A 25,904-nucleotide genomic window follows, 5' to 3' on the forward strand; every position below is an offset into this window, starting at 1 on the left:
CTGCACTGAGCAGTCACATGGTACCGCTCATTACAGTAATGAGCGGTAACGGAAACCGCTCAGTACAGGATGAAGCTGCGGCGTCGGGCAGCAGGGACTGCACCGTGCCAGGAACAGGGGAGTATAACGGGGAGTGCAGCGCAATATTCACCTGCTCCCCGTTCCGGCGCCGCTCCGTCTTCAGCAGTGACGCTCAGGTCAGAGGGCGCGGTGACGTGGTTAGTGCTCGCCCTCTGCCTGAACCTCAGTGCAGAAGACACTGAAGATGGAGCGGCGCCAGAACGAGGAGCAGGTGAATATTGGAAGTGCCGGGGGCCTGAGCGACGGAGAGGTGAGTATGTGATTTCTTTTTTTTTTATCGCAGCAACAGCAAATGGGGCAAGTGTCTGTATAGAGCATCTATGGGGCCATAACGTTTGTGCAGCACTATATGAGGCAAGTGTCTGTATGGGGCCATAACGTTTGTGCAGCACTATATGGGGCAAGTGTCTGTATGGGGCCATAACGTTTGTGCAGCACTATATGGGGCAAGTGTCTGTATGGGGCCATAGCGTTTGTGCAGCACTATATGAGTCAAGTGTCTGTATGGGGCCATAACGTTTGTGCAGCACTATATGAGGCAAGTGTCTGTATGGGGCCATAACGTTTGTGCAGCACTATATGAGGCAAGTGTCTGTATGGGGCCATAACGTTTGTGCAGCACTATATGGGGCAAGTGTCTATATGGAGCATCTTATGGGGCCATAATCAGCATTTGTGCAGCATTATATTGGGCAAATGTGTCTATGGAGCATCTTATGGGGCCATTATTAACCTTTATGCAGGATTATATGGGGCATACTTTAATATGAAGCATCTTATGGGGCCCATCATAAACTTTATAGAGCATTATATGGGGCTCCTGATTCAATATGGATATTCAAAAACACTTAACCTACTGATGTCTCAATTAATTTTACTTTTATTGGTATCTATTTTTACTTTTGACATTTACTGGTAGCTGCTGCATTTCCCACCCTAGTCTTATAGTCGAGTAATTAAGTTTTCCCAGTTTTTTGTGGCACAATTAAGGGGGTTGGCTTATACTTGAGTATATACTGTACTTTTGGTCCATTTAAAAACAGGGTGGCACATGTTAAGGAGCTGAAACTCCTAAACCCTCCATCCAATTTTAATGTGGATGCCCTCAAATGAAAGCTGAAAGTCTGAACTTCAACTGCATCTGAATTGTTTTGTTTAAAATTCATTGTGGTAACGTCTATAACCAAAATTAGAAAAATGTTGTCTCTGTCCAACTATATATGGACGTACCTGTATATATTTGTATTATACCTGTTGAGATATTTCTTGACATGTTAGTGAGATGACACATTGCTAAAAACCTCTGATGGCAAAGAAATCCAAGAAAACAGGCCAACAATCCACAATTAGTGAGCCGTAAGTGCACTGGCGACAGAGGCGAGCGTCTGCTATTCAGGATAATGTTGCACTTTTGTCATTATGTGACAGGTCTTCCCGAAATCACCCTGCCATCCCTTTAGGCGCACCCTGTGCCACATCCACCTGCACCCATCAGATTACTATCTCAGGGCACTATATGCATCTTGCAGTCACTGTGCTGCTAACTTCTCATCACTGGTCGGTATGTACAAAAGATCGTGTAAATTCTGTGCTATGAAATTGTGGGGTTACAAAAAGCTTATTTTACTAACTGTATCATTGAAAACTTTGCCGTGTGATTTGCCGATTCTTCATTGAGGGGTCTACCGCTCACTGGCTCCCTCCAGCCTACTGAAGTTAGGTCCTTGTCTAAAGGGTGGTCCAAAACACGCAGACTGAGTCATAAAAGTCTATTTAATGTAAGAATCTAATTGCTTTTCTAATATACTTTAGTTAAAAAATCCCTGTCATTCCCTCTCTTCTCTATTTGCTTTTATTGTCACTAACTTCCTGTTTGATAACGTTTTGTTTGGGAATTCCCACTGCATGCTGGGATGTGGCCATTGCTGCCGTCTCTGCCCCCACCCTGGAGTGAAGCGTTATCATTGATGTCCACTTCAGTGGATGGGCTAGTTCCTACTCTACTGAACATGCATTGGTTGTCAATTACGATATATGGCTCTTGTCACTGTGCAATATTCTTTTTAATGCACAGTGACAGTGCACCCCTATCCAACTCTATTGAAAAGTAACCAGCTGGCAAGAAAACGCAGTGTCAGTGTGCATTGTAAGAAGATAACTGAGCAGCAGTGAGATCATAGATCAGCCCTGTCACCAAAAGTATTGTCAGTTTGGTGTCGGAGGTCTCTGCTTGTAAGAGAAGAGACGAGCTGGGGAGGGAGCGCACTGTCACTGTGTATTAAAAGTAATATTCCACAGTGACAAGATCCTACTGAGCATACGTCAGCCGATGCATGCTCAGTAGAGCAGGGACTAGCCCAGCCACTAACCGCACTGATGAGGCTTTATTTCCGGGTGGGGCAAAGGCTGAGACAGTGACCGCAGCCTCTGCCATGTGATAACGAATCATTTCCCCAGCATGCACTGGGGAATCTCAACAAGGCAGCACGGTGGCTCAGTGAATAAAACTGCAGCGCTGGGGTCCTGGGTTCAAATCCCACCAAGGACATCTGCAAGGAGTTTGTATGTTCTCCCCGTGTTTGCGTGGGTTTCCGCCGGGTTCTCCGGTTTCCTCCCACATTCCAAAAACATACTGATAGGGATTCTAGATTGTGAGCCCCAACGGGGACAGTGATGATAATGTATGCAAACTGTAAAGCGCTGTGGAATATGTTAGCGCTATATATAAAAAAATAAAGATTATTATTATTAATGAGGCATCATCACAGGAAGGTGGTAAAACTAATAAAATAAAGCAGTTAGATAGCGTAGTGAGGGAACAGTATTTAGGGTTTTTTCAGGCTGAGATGGGGTTCTGGAGAAAAAAGGAAGAAAAAAGTTTCAAAAGTTTACATAGGGTGTGTGTGCAGTGTCTTAAGACCCCGGCGCATCTGCCTCCGAAAAAAGTTGGCGATTGTTTTTGAGTTTTGCTACCTTTCCTCCGGTGGTCAGCGCATGTTACTCTCTAGTACACAGAGCGGACAGCCGGCCAGTGGAAGCCCCCAATAATGAGCAGGTCTCGTCTCCTTACCACTTCAGGGTTTCCGAACGACGTGACTGTATCGGATTATGTTATGGTATGTGCACAAGATGCGGATTTGATGCTGCGGATTCGCAGCAGTTTTTCATGCATTGTACAATACCATGTAAACCTACGGAAAGCAAAATCTGCTGTTCACATGCTGTGGAAAATACTGCGCAGAAATGCTGAGGTTTATTTTCCGCAGCATGTCAATTCTTTGTGCGGATTCCGCGTTTTACACCTGCTCCATAATAGGAGTCCGCAGGTGGAAAACCGCAGGTGGAATCCGCAGTTTTCAAAAATGTTGCAGAAAAATCCGCACACTAATCCGCATCGTGGGCACATAGCCTTATAGGACGTTTTGTGCCACTACTGGGCAGAATCCGCCAGAAAAACAGCAGGGTGCAGGGAAAAGTGCCCGATTACACGGACCGAGGAGACCTCACCACGGCCTGTGCTTCAGGGTTGTGAGGGAAGACATCTAATACATGGGGGGTGACACCCGGGGAGATGGCCGCACCCGCCGCACTGTAGTCTATGGTGAAGTCCTGTGTCAGGAAGGATCAGAGCCCACATCTCTGTACAAACCGCCCGGAAATCCCGGGGGCACCCGCTCCATGTACGGCGCTGACTGAGTGTGTGGGTGCTTCTGATTCATACGCAGTAATCTTACTACAGGAGTACAGACTGGAGACAGGGCACCACTGCCCACTACAAAGATGGCGGCGATGTCTCACACGATCCACCCCCGGAAGTGACGACAGGTTTCGCGTGTTTACGCCAGTGCATCACATCGTACGGAAATAGTTCCACCGGTAGCCGGGATCCGTGCGGGGCTATGGGCAAGGCGGACTTTCTGACACCGAAGGCGATCGCCAACCGAATTAAATCAAAGGGGCTACAGAAGTTACGATGGTACTGCCAGATGTGCCAGAAGCAGTGCCGGGACGAGGTGAGTGCCATAGGACGTGTGCCCCTGTGGGCCCTATAATAAGTGTGCCCCCCGTGGGCTGGCTGCGGGTTCTATGGGACATGTGCCCCCCGTGGGCTGGCTGCGGGTTCTATAGGACGCGTGCCCACGCGGGCTGGCTGCGGGTTCTATGGGACATGTGCCCCCCGTGGGCTGGCTGCGGGTTCTATGGGACATGTGCCACCTGTGGGCTGGCTGCGGGTTCTATGGGACATGTGCCCCCCGTGGGCTGGCTGCGGGTTCTATAAGACGCGTGCCCCCCGTGGGCTGGCTGCGGGTTCTATGGGACATGTGCCCCCGTGGGCTGGCTGCGGGTTCTATAGGACGTGTGCCCCCGTGGGCTGGCTGCGGGTTCTATGGGACATGTGCCCCCCGTGGGCTGGCTGCGGGTTCTATGGGACATGTGCCCCCCGTGGGCTGGCTGCGGGTTCTATGGGACATGTGCCCCCCGTGGGCTGGCTGCGGGTTCTATAGGACATGTGCCCCCCGTGGGCTGGCTGCGGGTTCTATAGGACGTGTGCCCCCCGTGGGCTGGCTGCGGGTTCTATAGGACGCGTGCCCCCGTGGGCTGGCTGCGGGTTCTATGGGACATGTGCCCCCTGTGGGCTGGCTGCGGGTTCTATAGGACGCGTGCCCCCGTGGGCTGGCTGCGGGTTCTGTGGGACGTGTGCCCCCCGTGGGCTGGCTGCGGGTTCTGTGGGACGTGTGCCCCCCGTGGGCTGGCTGCGGGTTCTATAGGACGCGTGCCCCTGTGGGCTGGCTGCGGGTTCTATGGGACATGTGCCCCCCGTGGGCTGGCTGCGGGTTCTATGGGACATGTGCCCCCCGTGGGCTGGCTGCGGGTTCTATGGGACATGTGCCCCCCGTGGGCTGGCTGCGGGTTCTATGGGACATGTGCCCTGCGTGGGCTGGCTGCGGGTTCTATGGGACATGTGTCCCCCGTGGGCTGGCTGCGGGTTCTATGGGACATGTGCCCCCCGTGGGCTGGCTGCGGGTTCTATGGGACATGTGCCCCCCGTGGGCTGGCTGCGGGTTCTGTGGGACGTGTGCCCCCCGTGGGCTGGCTGCGGGTTCTATAGGACGCGTGCCCCTGTGGGCTGGCTGCGGGTTCTATAGGACGCGTACCCCCTGTGGGCTGGCTGCGGGTTCTATAGGACATGTGCCCCCGTGGGCTGGCTGCGGGTTCCATGGGACGTGTGCCCCCCGTGTGCTGGCTGCGGGTTCTATGGGACGTGTGCCCCCCGTGGCCTGGCTGCAGGTTCTATGGGACGTGTGCCTCCTGTGGGCTGGCTGCCGGCGCTGTGGGATGACTCCCATGTTCTCCATGCCAGTCAGCGGTGATGTGACCACATGTATGTGCGTTACACACTTTCACTCACTGAATTGATGGCCGCACTTCTCTGAATTCTCTTCTGCTGACAGATTCCTAGTGAGTCTAGTAGACGTGACATTTTGCTTAGTGAGCTAGAGGGATTACACAGGACTGACCTAGTGATGACCTGTCCATGGGGTACACTGTCAATATGACATTGGTGGGGGTCCGATACTCGGCAACTCCCCCAATATCTGTTCCTACAGTGGCTGGGTTTGACACTGCCGCCCCGCTATTGCCTAGTGGCTATTGCCGAGTACTGCAGTCTGTCTCCCGTTCAAGTGACCCGGTGCCCTCTGACATCATATTGATGACATATGCATAGATCATTAGTAGTTCAGTCTTGGGGCGACCCCCTTTAAGACTTGTGAGCAGCTGCTCGGCCATGAGAAGCCCCCGACACACAGTTTTGTGCTGATGTTGGTGCCAGAGGAGGTTTGGAGTCTGCGGTTGTTGAGTACAGAGCGTTAGTGACTTTTATACAGTCACTCAGTGACCCCCGATCTGTCACTTTACATAGTCGCATTGAGTAGCTGTAGTCCTAAACGCTTCCACTTTCTAAGGCTATGTGCTGAAACGTAGCGTTGTTTATTCCGCAGCATGTCAATTCTTTGTGCGGATTCCGCAGCTTTTTATACCTGCTCCATAATAGGAATCTGCAGGTGGAATCTGCACAAAAGACGCAGGTAAAAGCAGTGCGTTTTACCTGCGGATTTGTCAAACGGTGCGGAAAAATCCTCACATGAATCCGCAAAGTGTGCACATAGCCTAATAATCCTGCTCACAGCTGGAAGAAATGCCATGTACTGACTGGTTACACTGGTGGCTCCAATTACCGGACCGCGCTGGTATCGGGGGGCTCTTTACAATGACCCGTTCTATCACAAATATCTGTAAGTGACCACTGCTGGGATTTATACATCTGCGCTAATGGGAGTGAGTGGAAAAAGAAAGAGAGGGGTAATAAATTACAAAACTACAACTCTCCTCACATGACTGCTGCAGCCAATGGTTGTACACATCAGGGCCTCCTGACTGTTTTCTAGGGTGTCTTAGAGATAAGCCCCTGCTAGAATGTGACCACAGAGGATTTCGGATTCCGCATTGTCCAGCATTTTTTTTAATTTTACCTGTGCAGTGGTGCCCCAAATGTTATACTTACCATCCACCATCTTTATGTCTTCTGCTACTTGTGGCCTGCCGGTTGGCTCCAGTGTTTGCTGGGTGATCTAGAATCACAACTCTATGCAAGTCTGCGGGCCTGGTCCTGGCTGTCATAGTCTTAGGCTACTTTCACACTTGTGTCCGTCGCTATGCGTCGGGCCGATGTACCGACGCACGTTGTGAAATTTGTGCACGACGTGGGCAGCGGATGCAGTTTTTCAACGCATCCACTTCCCATTCTGAAGTCCAGGGAGGAGGGGGCGGAGTTCCAGCCGCGCATGCACGGTAGAAAATGGCAGGCGCGACGGACAAAAAAAGTTACATTGAACTTTTTTTGTGACGACGGATCCGTCGCATGACGGACGTGACGTGTGGCCATCCGTTGCTAATACAAGTCTATGGGCAAAAAACGCACCCTGCGGGCACATTTGCAGGATCCGTTTTTTGCCCAAAACGACGGATTGCAAAAAACGCAAGTGTGAAAGTAGCCTTACACTGACAGTTCGTGACTGTTACCTCTGACTTCTGCAAACAAAAGATGGCCTGTCACTTGGAAGAGCAGACGACTATGGCTGGTAAGTATAATACTAGAGTCAGGAAAGTTTGATTAGTAGCACCACTCCAGCACTGAAAAAAATAAACTGGAATGGTGCTTTTAAAGGGAATCTGTCAGCAGGCTTTTGCTACCTCATCTGAGAGCAGCTTGATGGAGGCAGAGAGACCCTGAATCCAATGATGTATCACTTAGATCAGGGGTCCCCAACTCCAGTCCTCAAGGCCCACCAACAGGTCATGTTTTCAGGATTTCCTTTGCATTGCACAGGTGATGCAATTATTACCTGGGCAAGACTAAGGAAATCCTGAAAACATGACCTGTTGGTGGGCCTTGAGGACTGGAGTTGGGGACCCCTGACTTAGATTACTGGGTGCAGCCGTTGTGATAGTCAGAGCTTTAGATGCAGCATGAAGCGGGTAATTCCACCCACACCACAGCTTTCTATGTACACTGTCTATTGACAGTGAGCTGCTGATCACAGGAGGGGGCGTGTTCAGACCAGGGCTCATGTGAGCTGCAGTCCATCAGTGAAAATGTTCTGGTGATAAAACTTCCATTGTAAGTAAGTGACACACTGGTGAATTCTGTGTTGGTGCCACTTCTTCTGTCTGACAGCACTGCACCCAATTAGTGATATGAGCAGCTCATGCTGTCAACTTGGGCAGAGCCGCTGCGCTCACTGATTGGTTGCAGCGCTGACGACATGACATCGGCGCTTCAGACCATTCCAGACACAGGGCAGCAATGGAATCTTCATGCTGGACCCAGGAAGGGTGTGTAAAGGACTGTTTTTTGGGAGGGGGTCTTAAAAAAGGGGAAAGGTTTTTTTCAGAAATCGAAAATCCCCATTAAACACCTATATGCAGGATGTCCTCTGTACAATGCCATCTTTAAAGAAACCTATTGAGGGAAAAGTCAGGAGATGAGCATGGGGCCTTGCAGCCATCCTTTCATTGGTATCCCTGATGCTTGGGAATCATGTGGTCACTGTTGCAGGACCCCTCTATTTTCATGGTTTTATGAATGGTTTGCTTTAGGACATTACTAGATATGTTTTGTTGATGCCTTATGTTTTCCATATCTGAAGCTGCCTTATTTGTTAAAAATGATCATTTTCTGTTTAATTTCTCCTAAGAATGGCTTCAAGTGTCACTGCATGTCCGAATCCCACCAGAGACAGCTGCTGCTTGCGTCCGAGAACCCCCGGCAGTTCATGGATTACTTCTCGCAGTGAGTAGTTACAACACAGATTGGTGGACTTAAAGGGCTCGTCTTACTAAATTGGCTGCCATGTTTCCTTATTATAGAGAAGAATACGGTCTGGCTGTATCACTATTCATACACCAGCAAAGCTAAAAGGGGTCTCTGACATTTCCACTATGCCCTATATTGTCTGATGGTCCCGTGTGTCCACAGCTTTGTGTCTGTACCATCCTGGTTATATTCAAATGCATGTAGAAAAGCCGCGGAGACACCATCATGTGTTTCTCAACGCAAGCAATAAATAACCACCGGGAAGGAACAACCACGGGAAGGGCAGCATACAAGAAGGAAAACCACCTATGCCAAAACATGGTATCCATCCACAGACAGCTGTTTTGGGGTATTTGCCCCTCATCAGTGTGGAGTAGGAAACTGGCTATTAGAATCAGTGCCTAGTAAAAGGACTATAAACATAAGGATGAATGACCTCGGGGAGATCAATTATAGACCTGTCTCTAATCTTCCCTTCATCTCTAAACTCCTCGAACGCCTGGTCCACTCCCGTCTTACCCGCTATCTCTCAGATAACTCTCTTCTCGACCCTCTTCAATCTGGCTTCCGCTCTTTACACTCTACTGAAACTGCCCTCACTAAAGTCTCTAATGACCTACTAACAGCTAAATCTAATGGTCACTACTCCATGCTAATTCTCTTGGATCTCTCTGCAGCATTCGACACTGTGGATCATCAGCTCCTCCTCACTATGCTCCGCTCCATCGGCCTCAAGGACACCGTTCTCTCCTGGTTCTCCTCCTATCTCTCTGACCGATCCTTCACTGTATGTTTTGCTGGTTCCTCCTCCTCTCACCTTCCCCTTACTGTTGGGGTTCCTCAAGGATCAGTCCTAGGCCCCCTACTCTTCTCGTTGTATACTGCCCCTATTGGACAAACAATCAGTAGATTTGGTTTCCAGTACCATCTCTATGCTGACGACACCCAATTATACACTTCTGCTCCCGATATCACACCGACCTTTTTAGAAAACACCAGTGATTGTCTTACCGCTGTCTCTAACATCATGTCCTCCCTCTATCTGAAACTAAACCTGTCAAAAACTGAACTCCTCGTGTTCTCTCCCTCTACTAACCTACCTTTGCCTGACATTGCCATCTCCGTGTGCGGTTCCACCATTACTCCAAAGCAACATGCCCGCTGCCTTGGGGTCATCCTTGATTCTGACCTTTCATTCACCCCCTACATCCGATCACTGGCTCGCTCTTCTTACCTGCATCTCAAAAACATTTCTAGAATTCGCCCTTTTCTTAATTTCGACTCTGCAAAAACTCTGACTGTTTCACTTATTCATTCTCGTCTGGACTATTGTAACTCTCTACTAATCGGCCTCCCTCTTACCAAACTCTCCCCGCTCCAATCTGTCCTGAATGCTGCAGCCAGGATCATATTCCTCACCAACCGTTACACCGATGCCTCTACCCTGTGCCAGTCATTACACTGGCTACCCATCCACTCCAGAATCCAGTACAAAACTACTACCCTCATCCACAAAGCACTCCATGGCTCAGCACCCCCCTACATCTCCTCCCTGGTATCAGTCTACCACCCTACCCGTGCCCTCCGCTCCGCTAATGACCTCAGGTTAGCATCCTCAATAATCAGAACCTCCCACTCCCGTCTCCAAGACTTTACACGTGCTGCGCCGATTCTTTGGAATGCACTACCTAGGTTAATACGATTAATCCCCAATCCCCACAGTTTTAAGCGTACCCTAAAAACTCATTTGTTCAGACTGGCCTACCGCCTCAATGCATTAACCTAACGATCCCTGTGTGGCCTATTTATAATAAAAAAAAAAAAAAAAAAAAAAAAAGGTTCCTCGCATCATGTTCTCATACACTTTATGCAGTATTAGCCCTCTGTGTCTGTACTGCTACATACTTAGGCAGTTAACTGGTTCATGCAGCTTTACATGAACACCTGAGCCTTACACTATGGCTGGTCCGAATAACTATAGCAATTGTTACCATCCACCTCTCGTGTCTCCCCTTTTCCCCATAGTTTGTAAGCTTGCGAGCAGGACCCTCACTCCTCCTGGTATCTGTTTTGAACTGTATTTCTGTTATGCTGTAATGTCTATTGTCTGTACAAGTCCCCTCTATAATTTGTAAAGCGCTGCGGAATATGTTGGCGCTATATAAATAAAAATTATTATTATTATTATTATCAAGACATCCAACACCGCGGACACACCATCACGTGTTTTTCAACGCAGTGATCCAGAACACTGCCCCTATCCCTTATGGGAAATATGCAAATGCATGTAGAAAAGCCGCGGAGACACCATCACGTGTTTCTCAACGCAAGCAATGAATAGCCAGGTCCTTCACCAGGAAGGAACAACCACGGGAAGGGCAGCATCCAAAAAGGGAAAACCACCTATGCCAAAACATGGTATCCATCCACAGACAGCTGTTTCGGGGTATTTGCTCATCATGGTGACTCTGCGGCTTTTCTACATGCATTTGCATATTTCCCATAAGGGATGGGAGCAGTGTTCTGGATCACTGCGTTGAGAAACACGTGATGGTGTCTCCGCGGTGTTGGATGTTTTGATCTCCCCGAGGTCATTCATCCTTATGTTTATAGTCCTTTTACTAGGCACTGCTCCTAATGTTTATTTACCATCCTTGTTATAGTTAGACGAGTGAGTGTAGGACTTCTCATTTGTTCTTTTCCAGCCCTCAGTATTGCTTGTATTTTCAAGTCTAGAGTCTATAGAAATGTGAGTTTTTAATGTAATATTCCCATCACTGTATTCATGTACCTGTAAGTTTCTACTGTATCTGTAAAATCAGTATTTGACTATTTTCTTTCTTTTTTTTTTTTTTTTTTTAAAGTGAATTCCGCACTGAATTTTTGGAACTTTTAAGAAGACGCTTTGGTGAGGAACGTTTCACATTTATCTGTAATTACAAGGGTCATATCACCATTTAAAAAGAAATTGCTGATTTTCCCTGTAACTGTGGCTGGCATATTAACTCTGGTTACCGAGCAAATTCAGCTTCCTGCTTGAACACTAATGATGATATGGGTCTGCTAGGACCCAGCAGCCCCCACTCCTTTTTTGCTTTCCAGTGATCACCTGATCGCTGGGTTCGGAGGAGGAGGAACTATCAGTTCTTCCTCATCTGTATGTGCGGCACATGTTCACCGCGGTGTATACAAAGATAAGGAAGGCAGAGATAGTGGTAAACCCTCTTTGGGGAGAACATTGTGGTCTGACAACCAGCTCCAGCGGCTGCTTACTTTGCAGTCACGTTTTAGAATGTCATTACGGAGTAGTATGTGGACCGCCTGGATGTTTAAAGTCTGAGTGGTCCGAAATGGCTGACTCTAGACCATTGGATGCACCCAACTGAGTTTTTACTCCTACTATATCATAAATGGTGAGAGGTGGAATAGCAGATAGGAATGTAGTAAATTAGAATTATGAATTGTCTAGAAATGTTTTGGCCTGGAGGACCTAGAATGACTCTTGAGTCTGCAGACTGAAGTAAAGGTACCGTCACACTATACGATTTACCAACGATCACGACCAGCGATACGACCTGGCCGTGATCGTTGGTAAGTCGTAGTGTGGTCGCTGGAGACCTGTCACACAGACAGCTCTCCAGCGACCAACGATGCCGAGGTCCCCGGGTAACCAGGGTAAACATCGGGTTACTAAGCGCAGGACCGCGCTTAGTAACCCGATGTTTACCCTGGTTACCAGCGTAAAAAAAAACAAACAGTACATACTTACATTCAGGTGTCTGTCCCTTGCCGTCTGCTTCCCGCACTCACTGACTGCCGGCCGCAATGTGAAAGCACAGCACAGCGGCGAACGCATCGCTAGATCGGTGTCACACACACCGATCCAGTGATGACAGCGGGAGATCCAGCGACGAAAGAATGTTCCAAACGATCTGCTACGACGTACGATTCTCAGCAGGATCCCTGATCGCTGCTGCGTGTCAGACACAGCGATATCGTATGGATATCGCTGGAACATCACGGATCGTACCGTCGTAGCGACAAAAGTACCACTGTGTGACGGTACCCTAAGACTTAAGCCTAAAACTAGATTTCAGATTTTGTGTATTTTCATATAGTGCCCAGATGTATTCGTTATTTGAGATTAGAGCAGTGCCAAAGGCTGTGTGCCATTATTACGAATTGTTAGTCACCATCCGGATGGTACTGAGATCGTAGGTGTGATGCCACAATCTAATTCCCTTGTTCCGCATTGTCACAGACCTTTTAAACAGTGCATCTGATTTCTTGTGGAAAAATTGTCCAAAACAACAATGTAACCAGACTATCAACAACTAGTTTTTCACTGTCCTTCTCTTCGGACCGGTGTGTGTATTTTACAGTATCCATTGAAACAAGTTTAGGAAAATTCCCAGCACCATCTGATGATAAAATCTTAACTTGCAAGGACTAAGGATCGCATCTGATCTGAAACGCGTCGGATGATTTACTACTGGGTCTTTGTCTGGATTACGTTTGTGGCTATTTAATAAAGAATAGTGAAGATTTTATAGAAATCAGTGTTGGAAATTCTCCTTTGCTTGTTGAATCCATTGCTGTATTCCGTGCACCTTTCTGTTGGTTACAGAGCTGTGCTATATATTAAGACCTTAGGTGTCGTTTTTTTTTTTGTTTTTTTTGTTTTACAGGAACAAAGCGGGTGCATAATAACATTGTGTATAATGAGTACATCAGTCATCGAGAACACGTCCACATGAACGCAACACAGTGGGAGACACTAACAGACTTTACCAAGTGGCTGGGAAGAGAAGGTACGTGCTTTACTATGACTTTTTTCTGTCCATCATCCTAACCAGTCTCATTATCGCTAGTGGCGCTAGGTGAGTATACACTCATACTACATGCATATACACACTTAATAAAAAATATAGTTGGGAGTGCTTCTTCTTACAAAATATACCTGAATTCACATTTATTTATTTTTTAATAAATGGAGCCTGCCTTGTGTATCACTTGTATGAACAGCCTATTGATTTCAATCCTGCAGCATAATATACCTAGCGGCAATAACTGAGACAGTCTTATTCATGCTGCTCATGGTTCTGGCAGTGTCAGTCAGCTGCCAGATTCCCTTCACGCCGCAACCAATTTCTGTTTCTTTATCGCCTCTCATTGGGGGACACAGGAACCATGGGTGTATGCTGCTGCCACTAGGAGGCTGACACTATGCAAATAAAAAAATTAGCTCCTCCTCTGCAGTGTACACCCCACCGACTGGCATTAAACTCTTCAGTTTAGCTTAGTGTCAGTAGGAGGTGGACACGGGTCTTTCATTAGACCCTTATCTACCTCAATGTGCGTCGTTTCTTTTCAGGTTTTTTTCCAGAGGGATACAGGGTGAGCAGTCACACCTGTAGTCCCACAATACGGACTATGAGTACGGCGTGTACTGCCACCCCGTATCCTCATAGATCCCTCTCCAGGACCAAGATCCTAGCACAGAAGCGTGCTCAGAAGTCCGGTCCTGGCTCCGTCCCCCACCCACTCGCCTACCAGAGCCTGTCGGTTGGAGGAGACGAGGACGTCCATCACAGCTCCGTGACGTCTCATTCCCCTCAGGTTAGTAACGGCGTGGGATGTTTAGGTGAGTATTTCCCCTCCATTCCCCCGGGATCTTTTCTCCAGATGTCCCCCTGTCTCCCCTCATGGCGTTTATTTGGGATCCCAGGGACAGCCATAAGCTCTTCTTCCTTAGCGGCCGCAGTTCTTTCCCTGCAGCCGCACAGCCCCTTACAGAGTCACAGCCTGGCAGGCTGCTGCGCCGCTTCCCCCTGCGGTCTCACTGCTCGGGGGCCTCAATGCGTCCTGTGTCTGCACGGCGTCCTGTGTCTGCACGGCGTCCTTGGCAGGATGCCGTGCCACTTACTTTCTGCGGCGCTCCGACGCCGCCACTCTCCAGCGGCGCTCCGGCGCCGCTATTCTCAGGCGGCGCTCCGGCACCGCGATTCTCTGGCGATTCTCCGGCGCCGCGATTCTCCGGCGCCGCGATTTTCCGGCGGCGCCGGCCTCTAATTTAGGTCCCGGCTTCTGCCGGGGCCTACCTCTGGCGCCGCGACCCCGCCAGTTCCGTTCGGACAGCCTTGGCAGACTGCCGCTCTTCTCAGACTCTGCGGCGCACTGCTCCGGCGCCGCGGTTCCCTTCTCCGGCGGCGCCGGTCTCTAATTTAGGTCCCGGCTTAGGCCGGGGCCTACTTCCGGTTTCTCGGCTCCTCACTTCCGGTTCTGCGGGCGGGCTTCTTTCCCGCCCGACATACTGCGCCCTGCCCACCGGCGCCTCTGCGTCTGGCTCCACCCCCTTCCTCGTGGGTCCCTCGGCCGGTGTGCACCGCTTCTCACAGCAGCAGCACTCGCATCTTCTGTGGCTCAGCATCGCAGAATCAGCACCTCAGGGAAGTTCTCCGCCGAGGACAAGTGGGACATCTTCCAGGACCGGGTCCGTGAGTAGCTGCACTGCAGACTGACACCCCCCTCTGCCCACTGTCCCCTAACCCACTGGCATCTTCAGGGTCCCTAAAAATGTCTACCTCTAAAGGGGGCCGCTCTCGTCCCCCTACCTCTTCATCTTCTGCCTTAGTCACGTACTTTGCATGTTCGTCCTGTAACAGCAAACTTCCCTCAGGTCAGTCCTCCCCGCTGTGTCAGTCCTGCAGCAACCCGATTGTTCCCACCGCCCAGGATCCCCCGGCTGTTCCGCCCGAGAGTGATCCCCCCATCCCAGGCTGGGCCGCCTCTCTGTCACAATCGGTGGCCGATTTAACACGGGTATCTCAAACTCTAGTGTCCGCGCTGGATCGGTTACCCCTGCAGACCCCTGCAGTGGCCAGCGGGTCGCAGGAACCGCCGCCCGAACCCTCCTTGATAAGCCATAAAAGGTCCAGACAGGAACGTCGGTCTGAGTCCTCTTCGCGCTCCATCTCGCCGCTCGGCCCTCCCCCGCGGTTGGTGTCCCACCGATCCTCCTCCCCTGAGTCAGGCGAGGCATTATCTGATGCGCCTTCGGAGGATACTTCGGAGCTGGATCCTCACCAAATCGCCACCATGAGTGAGACAGTTCAGAACCTCATTGGGGCAATAAACCAAACATGTGGCATCAAGGATCCCTCTACGGAACCCGCAGATCAGGCGGTTTCGTTCAGACGGGCCAAACCACCTTCAAAATTTTTCGCTCCTCATCCTGAATTCGAGGAAATCGTGTCCAGAGAGAGAGAGAACCCCACTAGGCGTTTTCAGAGGGGAAAACGCCTGGGTGTATTATATCCTTTTCCTCCAGAACTTACCGCCAATTGGACAGCATCTCCCTCGGTGGACCCCCCTGTTTCCAGGCTGTCCACCAACACGGTGCTTCCTCTGTCCGGCGGAGCATCTCTGAAGGATTCTAACGATAGAGTTATAGAATCCTTCGCGAAATCTGCTTTTGAAGCGGCTTCAGCGGCTCTATGTCCAGCTTTTGCGTCCACTTGGGCTTCAAAATCCATCTCAAAATGGGCCAAGGATCTTCGGCGGGGTATCCTGGATGGGGCGCCTCCCGCGCAATTAGCGGAACTTGCCAACCAGATTTCCCATGCTGGTGAATACCTGGTTTCCGCCTCCCTGGATGCCGCGTCTTGTGCGGCTCAAGCTTCCAGCAATGCCGTTGCCATCCGCCGGACCGTTTGGCTCAAGGCCTGGCAGGCGGACTTGTCCTCCAAAAAGTCCCTCACTAGTCTGCCCTTCCAGGGCTCTCGTCTCTTTGGTTCCCAGCTGGACCAAATAATTAAGGACGCCACCGGGGGTACAAGTTCTCTTCTCCCTCAGGCTAAGCCTCGTCGCCCTCCCCCTAGACGACAGTTTCGTTCTTTTCGGCCTTTTCGTCGCTTCGCTGCGTCAAACTCCCTTTCCCAGCAGCAACAGAGGCCACAGGCACGTCAAGAGAAGAAGGCGGTGTCCTTTAGGCCCACTCCGTCCTGGCGTCCTCGTTTCTCCCAGGGTAGATCCTCCAGGCCCAGGACTGGAAGATCCACCTCGGCATGACTCTCGGCAAGACTCCAGCCCAACTCCCAGATTGGGCGGCCGTCTTCTCCTTTTCAGGGACGTCTGGATTTCCGCAGTAGAGGACGCATGGGTCAGGGAAGTTGTATCCTCGGGATACAAAATAGAGTTCGCTTCCCAACCTCGGGATCGTTTCTTCCAATCCCGTCCTCCAAGAGACCCCGCTCTAGTTCCGGGCTTCTTCTCAGCCATCGCTTCTCTGCTCAAATCCGGGGTAATCGTTCCCGTCCCAGAAAAAGAACGCTTCACGGGTTTCTACTCGAATCTTTTTGTGGTACCGAAAAAAGACGGCAAAGTTCGCCCCATTCTGGACCTCAAATTGCTGAACAGGAGAGTTCACCTGAGACACTTCAGGATGGAATCCCTTCGTTCAGTAATTGCTTCCATGGAGGCTCAGGAGTTTCTATGCTCAATAGATATCCAGGACGCCTACCTCCATGTCCCGATATTTCCCGGACATCACCGTTTCCTGCGCTTTGCAGTGCAACGAGACCATTTTCAGTTCGTCGCCCTGCCGTTCAGTCTCGCAACCGCGCCAAGAGTGTTCACGAAAATCATGGCGGCGCTGATGGCCATCTTGAGAGTCAGAGGCCTGGTCCTATTTCCATATCTCGACGACATCCTCATCAAGGCTCCGTCCTTCGCTCAGGCCCACGAAAGCCTGTCCATTGTTCTCGACACCTTAGCCCGTTTCGGGTGGCTGGTAAACCGGAAGAAGTCCTGCCTTATTCCTTCTCAGCGCATCATCTTTCTGGGCATGCTTTTCGATACTCGTCAGAGCAGAGTCTTCCTTCCCACAGACAAGAGATCCACTCTCTGTCAAGACATACGCTTGCTCCAGGGTCCTCGTCCTCCCTCCCTCCGTTCGGCCATGAAGGTTCTGGGGAGGATGGTAGCTACATTGGAAGCGATTCCCTTCGCCCAATTCCATTCGCGACCCCTTCAGCAAGCCATTCTGTCTCAGTGGGACAGGTCGGTCTTCTCCCTGGATCGACAGATCAAACTCTCCTTTCGGGTCAGGCGGTCTCTCAACTGGTGGCTGACGTCACCTCTCATCTCCCAGGGCAGGTCCTTCCTTCCAGTTCACTGGCAGGTGGTGACAACGGACGCCAGCCTGCTCGGCTGGGGTGCGGTTTTTCGCCACCTGACGGTCCAGGGCCGCTGGTCGCTGCAGGAGTCTTCTCTGCCGATCAACGTCCTCGAAATTCGGGCCATCTTCCTGTCCCTCCGCCACTGGGAAAGGATTCTCAGGGGCCTTCCAGTCCGGATCCAGACGGACAACGCCACGGCTGTGGCATATGTCAACCATCAGGGGGGGACTCGGAGCTCCTTGGCCCTTGCCGAGGTATCCAAGATCCTCCTTTGGGCAGAGGCAACGGTTCCGGTGATATCCGCGGTGCATATCCCCGGCGTGGAAAACTGGGCCGCCGACTTCCTCAGCCGCGAGGGCCTCGCGGCAGGGGAATGGTCCTTACATCCGGAGGTCTTCCATCAGATTTGTCTTCGATGGGGAACTCCGGATGTGGATCTCACGGCGTCCCGAGTCAACAGGAAGGTTCCGCAGTTCGTCTCCAGGTCCCGCGATCCTCTCGCAGTGGGCGTCGATGCTCTGGCCATTCCTTGGTCACAGTTCGAGCTGCCCTACCTGTTCCCACCCCTTCCATTACTTCCCAAACTGTTGAAGAAGATCAAAGCGGAAGGGGTGCCGGTCATCCTGATCGCCCCGGATTGGCCCAGGAGAGCTTGGTTCGCGGAGCTCGTCAACCTTCTCGCGGACGCTCCCTGGCGCCTTCCAGACAGGCCCGATCTGCTGTCCCAGGGTCCGATCTGCCACCCGAATTCTCGGTCGCTCAGTTTAACGGCGTGGCTGTTGAGACCGCGGTTCTGAGAGCGTCGGGCCTTTCGGACCGGGTGATTCACACCATGATTCAGGCTCGGAAGCCTTCGTCTTCCAGGATCTACTACCGCACCTGGAAGGCCTACTTCCGGTGGTGCGAGTCCAACCGCCTTCCGCCTATGGTTTTTTCCCTGCCTTCTCTTTTGGCCTTCCTTCAGGCAGGACTGGATTCGGGCCTGGCTCTTAGTTCTCTGAAGGGTCAGGTCGCTGCGCTTTCCATCCTCTTTCAGAAGACCTTGGCCTCTCGGCCACAGGTTAAGACCTTCTTTCAGGGGGTAGCCCACGTCGTCCCGCCGTACAGGGCCCCTGTGGAGGCATGGGACCTAAACCTGGTACTGGACGTTCTGAAGGTTTCTCCCTTTGAACCTCTTAGGGAGATTCCTCTATCAGCTTTATCATGGAAGGTAGCCTTTCTTGTGGCCATCACGTCCATTCGCCGCGTTTCCGAGCTGGCGGCCCTGTCTGCCGTCCTCCGTTTTTGGTCATTCACCAGGACAAGGTGGTCTTCCGGCCCCCACCTTCTTTTCTTCCTAAGGTGGTTTCCACCTTCCACCTCAACGAGGACATCGTTCTACCTTCCTTTTGTCCAGCTCCGACTCATCCTCTGGAGCGATCATTGAACAAGCTGGATCTTGTCAGGGCTGTGAGGATCTATCTGGACAGAACGTCCACTTTCCGGAAGACGGATTCCTTTTTCGTCATTCCTGATGGCACGCGCAGAGGCCAGCCGGCTTCTAAAGCGACTATTGCTCGATGGATCAGAATGGCAATCTTGGAGGCTTACCAGGTCAAGAACAGAGTGCCCCCTCCTGGGATTAAGGCTCACTCTACCCGGGCAGTCGGCGCCTCCTGGGCGGTGCACCACAGGGCTTCCGCCCTACAGCTGTGCAAAGCGGCAACTTGGTCTTCCATCCACACGTTCGCCAAATTTTACAAGGTCCATACCTACGCATCGGCGGACGCCAGCCTAGGCAGAAGGATCCTGCAGGCGGCAGTGGTGAGTCCTCTGACCTGATGGAAGTCTGTTTTTCCCGCCCTTGGGACTGCTTTGGGACGTCCCATGGTTCCTGTGTCCCCCAATGAGAGGCGATAAAGAAAACAGGATTTTTGGTTGCTTACCGTAAAATCTGTTTCTTGAAGCCTCCATTGGGGGACACAGCACCCTCCCAATGTTTTTGTTATATGTTCTCTGACTGTTCTCACGTTTACAGTTCTCAAGTTTGTGGTTATGGTTTTTCAACCTTGTTCTTTCTCCTACTGCTTTCTCACTAACTGAAGAGTTTAATGCCAGTCGGTGGGGTGTACACTGCAGAGGAGGAGCTAATTTTTTTATTTGCATAGTGTCAGCCTCCTAGTGGCAGCAGCATACACCCATGGTTCCTGTGTCCCCCAATGGAGGCTTCAAGAAACAGATTTTACGGTAAGCAACCAAAAATCCTGTTTTTTTCTCCTCCCCTTCTTCCGTAACTGTTGTATTTTACTGTCCCCACAGCCATATGAGGCCTTGTTTTTTTGCAGGACAAGTTGTACTTTTGAATGACACCATTCATTTTATCATGTGACGCACTAGAAAGCGTGAACAAAACTTCCAATTGCATTGAAATTGCAAAAAAAGTGAAATTCCACTTTTTTTGTATTTTTTTTTTTTTACCATATTCACTAGATGGTAAAACTGACTTGGCACTAAAATTCTCCAGTTCAGTACGATTACGCAGATGCTAAACTCACAGTTTTTGTGTTTTATGTAGTGAAAAAAAAGTGTGGGGGAAAAAATATAAAACTAAAAATGTTTTTTGTGCCACCATTTTCCAAGACCTGTAACGTTTTCAGGATATAGGGCTACGTGATGACTTATATTTTGCACCCTGAACTGATGTTTTTGATAGCATTTTGGGGTAGATACGATGTTTTGATCTCCTTTTATTGCAATGTTGCAACGTTGAAAAAAAAGTAATTCTAGTGTTTTTGATTTCTTTTTCCATTCTGCCGTTTACCAATCATATAAGTTTATTTTATATTTTGATAGATTGGACTTTTATGAAAACAGCGATACCAAATGTGTGGGGTTTTTTTTTGTTTTTGTTTTTTATTTTTAATGGGACAAAAGGGAGTTGATTTTTGAACTTTTATATTTTTCATACATTAAAAAAAATGTATTTTTCTGTATGTGTTAGACTCTTAGGATGATCGCAGCTTACAGTCATCTATCACTTGTGCTGTGCATAGCAGCGCATCAACACTGCTACGGTATGTATAGTGAAGATCACGGTCTCCCATGAAGGCCAGCTAAATTCTGGCTTTCACAGGAGAATCATCGTGACAAGCAGAGAGGTTTTCAGGAGACCCCTGACTGTCCTGGCAACCCATAAGACTGTACGTCACATGTTAGGAAGGGGTTAAATAGGTATAACCTACTCTGTAATACTGCAGTGTTTTAAAGAAAACATACTTTTAAAAGCCATCTGGGGACGATGTGACGATTGTCACTTACACACGTACATAGGACGAGGACTGCGCAGCTAGACACCACCAGAGACCTGCCTTTTTGATTAGTCATCCCAGTCTCATTGTCCCCGGCCAGCTTTTACAATTGTGTTTCTTCCCGAAACGCTGCAGCATTGCAGAGTAAAACATGCGTGGATGCGATAACAGAGACGGCCTCTGATGTCCCTTGGTCGGGTGGCAGGCATCGGCTGTCAGACTCCATTTAACTCCTATCTGACCTCGGACGGGATAGTACGTCCGAGGTCAGATCCCCCGCTTTGATGCAGGGCTCCGCGGTGAGCCCGCATCAAAGCCGGGACATGTCAGCTGTTTTGAACAGCTGACATGTGCCCGTAATAGGCGCGGGCAGAATCGCGATCTGCCCGCACCTATTAACTAGTTAAATACCGCTGTCAAACGCAGACAGCGGCATTTAACTACCGCTTCTGGCCGGGCGGCCGGAAATGACGTCATCGCCGACCCCCGTCACATGATCGGGGGTCGGCGATGCGTCAGGATGGTAACCATAGAGGTCCTAGAGACCTCTATGGTTACTGATGACCGGTGGCTGTGAGCGCCACCCTGTGGTCGGCGCTCACAGCACACCTCCATTTCTGCTACATAGCAGCGATCAGCAGATCGCTGCTATGTAGCAGAGCCGATCGCGTTGTGCCTGCTTCTAACCTCCCATGGAGGCTATTGAAGCATGGCAAAAGTAAAAAAAAAATATAAAAGTTTAAATCGCCCCAATCAAAATAAATCAATAAAAAAAAAATCAAATCTACACATATTTGGTATCACCGCATTCAGAATCGCCCGATCTATCAATTAAAAAAATTAACCTGATCACTAAACGGCGTAGCGAGAAAAAAATTCGAAATGCCAGAATTACGTTTTTTAGGTCGCTGCAACATTGCATTAAAATGCAATAATGGGCGATCAAAAGAACGTATCTGCACCAAAATGCTATCATTAAAAACATCATCTCGGCACGCAAAAAATAAGCCCTCAACCGACCCCAGATCATGAAAAATGGAGACGCTACGAGTATCAGAAAATGGCGCTTTTTTTTTTTTTTTTTTTTTTAGCAAAGTTTGGATTTTTTTTTCACCACTTAGATAAAAAATAACCGAGTCATGTTAGGTGTCTATGAACTCGTAATGACCTGGAGAATCATAATGGCAGGTCAGTTTTAGCATTTAGTGAACCTAGCAAAAAAGCCAAACAAAAAAACAAGTGTGGGATTGCACTTTTTTTGCAATTTCACCGCACTTGGAATTTTTTTCCCGTTTTCTAGTACACGACATGCTAAAACCAGTGATGTCGTTCAAAAGTACAACTCGTCCCGCAAAAAATAAGCCCTCACATGGCCAAATTGACGGAAAAATAAAAAAGTTATGGCTCTGGGAAGGAGGGGAGTGAAAAACGAACACGGAAAAACGAAAAATCCCAAGGTCATGAAGGGGTTAAAGAGAATGTCATGCCAACCTAATCAGTGTAAGCCAACTGCATTATTGGATAACTTGTGAAGAAAAGCCAATCTATACCTTCCTTTATAAAATCCATAAAAACCTCCACGTTGTATGGAAACGAGACTGAAGTACTGTTTGCTTGATCAGAGCACTTCACAGCCTCTGCCTCCCTAGCTAGGACCACCTTCTTCTGCTTGACTGACAGCTCACTTGGTTTCTAGTGTAGTCATCAGCTGTCAATCAAACAGAAGAAGTTGGTTCTAGGTCGGGAAAGCAGAAGCTTGGGAGGTGCTCTGAACATGCCAAAAGCACTTCGTTCTTATTGGCACGTGGATTTTTTTTGGTTATGGAGCAGCAGATTTTATAAATTAAAGTACAGTTTGGATTATTATTCAATGAGCTACAAGACGATGCAAGCTGTATGTGTACATATGTATATATTTAAGCAAGGGTCTAAATACAAAGCCTAGTTAAACACTATGACAGCAGCTTTGAAATCTTGAATTAAAACTTAACTTTTACTACAGACCTCTTTAAAATACATATACAGGTGCAAAAAACATGTGCATAAAATGTGCTTGTACCAACAAACCAATGAAAAAAGAAGAAATATGTAGACCAAGAAGTATCGGGGTCAAATCATACAATGTTCTCTCACTCAGAAATGATCCTTTTAGCCCAGTATACACAATGTTCGGGTTTTACTCCAACCTGCTCATGGCTCCCATATTTCCAGTGGGCCATCTTCAGATGCAGTAATGCGTAATACATCAATGGTGCCTCACACCAGCAGGTATCTGAGTTATCACAATGGGTATAGAGAAGATGTCTGCGGCATCATTAATAAATAGCTTATTGTCTACAAATCTCCTCATTGTCCTGCACGAGGGTACTAATTCGTCCTTATAGCATTCTCCTGTATGTAAACCAGATCAAATTCATGACCTCCGAACATATGTAAATACAACAACAGGCTAATCAAGAAGCCCAATAATTAGGTCCCTTAATATATATAATCTTACAGTATGTTTCCTTCCGCTCATTAGAACTGTGCTTATCGGCATACGTTCATGCGGTGGTCATACCAGATCATCTGTATCATAAATCTATTTATACTCATCTGGGTCACTGGCTTACTCCCTCGGTTCGACCACCAGAGTATCGATTTTGCCATACGTGACCATGGAACTATCCTGTCCCCTTATCATCTGGTCCATGTGTGTTGCCTCCCGACACGTTTCATCTCAAAGAATCCTCAGGGGATCATGAAATCTTATAACTTGTGAGCATAGCTATGGTATACTTACATTTCACTACTTTAAATAGAGCTGTCGCTCGTGTTCATTGCCGCGCCGCCAGCTTCCGGACGCCGAACAAGGCGTTTCCGGTATTCCGGGCGCATTATCATCATTTTTTGTTTAATCTCTCCACCCTAAACTTAATAACTAGGTTTTGCTTGGTCTGTCTAATCCTCCTCGTTGCTTTATACCTCTTCCTAGGTTTATGTAAAGTGGATGAAACACCAAAGGGTTGGTACGTTCAATACATAGACCGGGATCCAGAAACCATCAAGAGACAACAAGAGCTGGAGAAAAAGAAGAAACAAGATCTCGATGATGAGGAGAGGACGGCTAAATTTATCGAAGAGCAAGTTAAAAGGGGCCAGAACGAAAAAGAGGAGGTAAATTTACACCCAGAACTTGTGCATGTAATGGGGCTGTCTCCCGACATTTTATCCACAAGTCGTCTGCTCATTCCTTCACATTGGTGCAGTGACAGGAGAGATGGCAGAGCAGGTGTGACTCTCTCCATTAACAAGATAGCCCAGATTTAGCTGTGGAGGTCGGAGGCCCACTGATCTAAAGGCTGACCAGACTTTAGTCATTTTAGGCATATATAATGGGTATGCTATGCTAGAAATGGCTGTCAGTGGGTTATCCAGCTTATTACACTATTAGGGATTTGTGAGTTAATGGTTGAGCTTTGTCCAGGATCCTCATATTTTAGTCAGCGTAGAGCAGTGACAAAGATTATTTCACTCCTATCCCATCCTGCATTACACAGGCAAAACATTCCATTGAATGGGGTCTGCGTAATTCTTAATGCCTCGGATTTGTGATGAGTGATCATGCTCGGACAAGGTGTTATCTTAGTATGCTCGGGTGCTAACCGAGTGTTTTCGGAGTGCTCGAAAAATATGTTCGAGTCCTCGCACCTGTATGTCTCGTGGCTGTTAGACAGATGCAACACATGGAGTGATTGCCTAACACCCAAGAGAAATGCATTCGCGGGAACTCGAACATATTTTTCGAGCACACTGAAGACCCTCTGTTAGCACACAAGCATGCCCAGATAACACTTTACCCCAGCACATTCGCTCATTACTACCTCTGATTAGTGACACAATAAAATAGCTTGTCTGGTAAGGCTCAAAAAAATGACACAAGTCCATGCAAAAATTCTAAGATGTTGATCTAGACAAAGTGCTAAAACCCTATGAGGCAGATGCTAATAGCCCCATATTACGGAACAATGTCTTCCCATCTCCACACGTGACAATCCGAATAATTCCCTGGATCAGCGTCCATCACAGAATCCACTGCCCCTAACCTGTAATATTCACCCATTCCCTGAACCCCTTGGTCATTTTTTGTTTGTTTTTTTTTCCTCCCCATCTTCCAAGAGACATAACTTTTTTTTAATTTTTGTGTCAATATAGCCGTGTGGTGGCTTGTTGTTTGTGGGATGAGATGTACTTTTCATTTACACCATTGATTTTACCATATAATGTACTGGAAAATGGGGGGAAAATAAAATACAGTGAAATTGCAAAAAAAAAGTGCAATTCCACAATTTTTTTTTTTTATTTACAATGTTTACTATATGATAAAACTGACCAAGCACTATAAGGGTTTGTGCACACGTATTTTGGAGCTCTGCGGATTTTTCCGCAGCGGATTTGTGAAATTTGCAGGTAAAAGGCACTGCGTTTTACCTGCTTATTTCCTGTGCATTTCTGGAGGAATTAGTGCGGATTCCACTGCGGTTTTACACCTGCGGAATCCTATTGAGGAGCAGGTGTAAACGGCTGCGGAATCCGCAGAAAGAAGTGACATGCTGCGGAATATAAACCGCTGCGTTTCTACACGTTTTTTTCCGCAGCATGTGCATTGCAGGTTGCGTTTCCCATAGGTTTACATTGTACTATAAACGCATGGGAAACTGCTGCGGATCTGCAGCAAAATCCGCAGCGTGTGCACAGAGCCTCAATGTGCAGAATCGTTAATTCCTGCAGCCACACTTTCCCCATGAGCTCATAGGTACAAAAGATCCAAGTGATAGGTATACACATCATTGTACAGGGTCAGGCACATACATTTCAGTTGTTACAATTCTCTCCAAAATTAATTCAAGATACTATTTTGTCTGAAAGACGAAAAATTCCTTAAATTATTTCCTGTAAACCTCTAAAATTATATTGTGTAGTTCTCCTTATGTCACTGAA

General features: G+C 48.7%; 1 protein-coding gene across 2 annotated transcripts in view; it reads left to right on the top strand.

Annotated features, from left to right (window-relative positions):
• Positions 1–3,924: 3,924 nt before the first annotated feature.
• KIN (Kin17 DNA and RNA binding protein) overlaps positions 3,925–25,904 on the top strand; it is a 35,896-nt gene continuing 13,916 nt past the window's right edge. For both annotated transcript variants that reach the window (XM_069765304.1, XM_069765305.1), the window contains exons 1-5: positions 3,925–4,094; positions 8,340–8,434; positions 11,323–11,366; positions 13,147–13,269; positions 23,899–24,080. In XM_069765304.1, the coding sequence (XP_069621405.1) occupies positions 3,981–4,094; positions 8,340–8,434; positions 11,323–11,366; positions 13,147–13,269; positions 23,899–24,080 (558 nt within the window). In that variant the 5' untranslated portion in view covers positions 3,925–3,980. The remainder of the gene's footprint in view (positions 4,095–8,339; positions 8,435–11,322; positions 11,367–13,146; positions 13,270–23,898; positions 24,081–25,904) is intronic.

This window comes from Ranitomeya imitator, chromosome 4 (assembly GCF_032444005.1).
Source record: "Ranitomeya imitator isolate aRanImi1 chromosome 4, aRanImi1.pri, whole genome shotgun sequence".
In the NCBI taxonomy this organism is placed as follows: domain Eukaryota; kingdom Metazoa; phylum Chordata; class Amphibia; order Anura; family Dendrobatidae; genus Ranitomeya; species Ranitomeya imitator.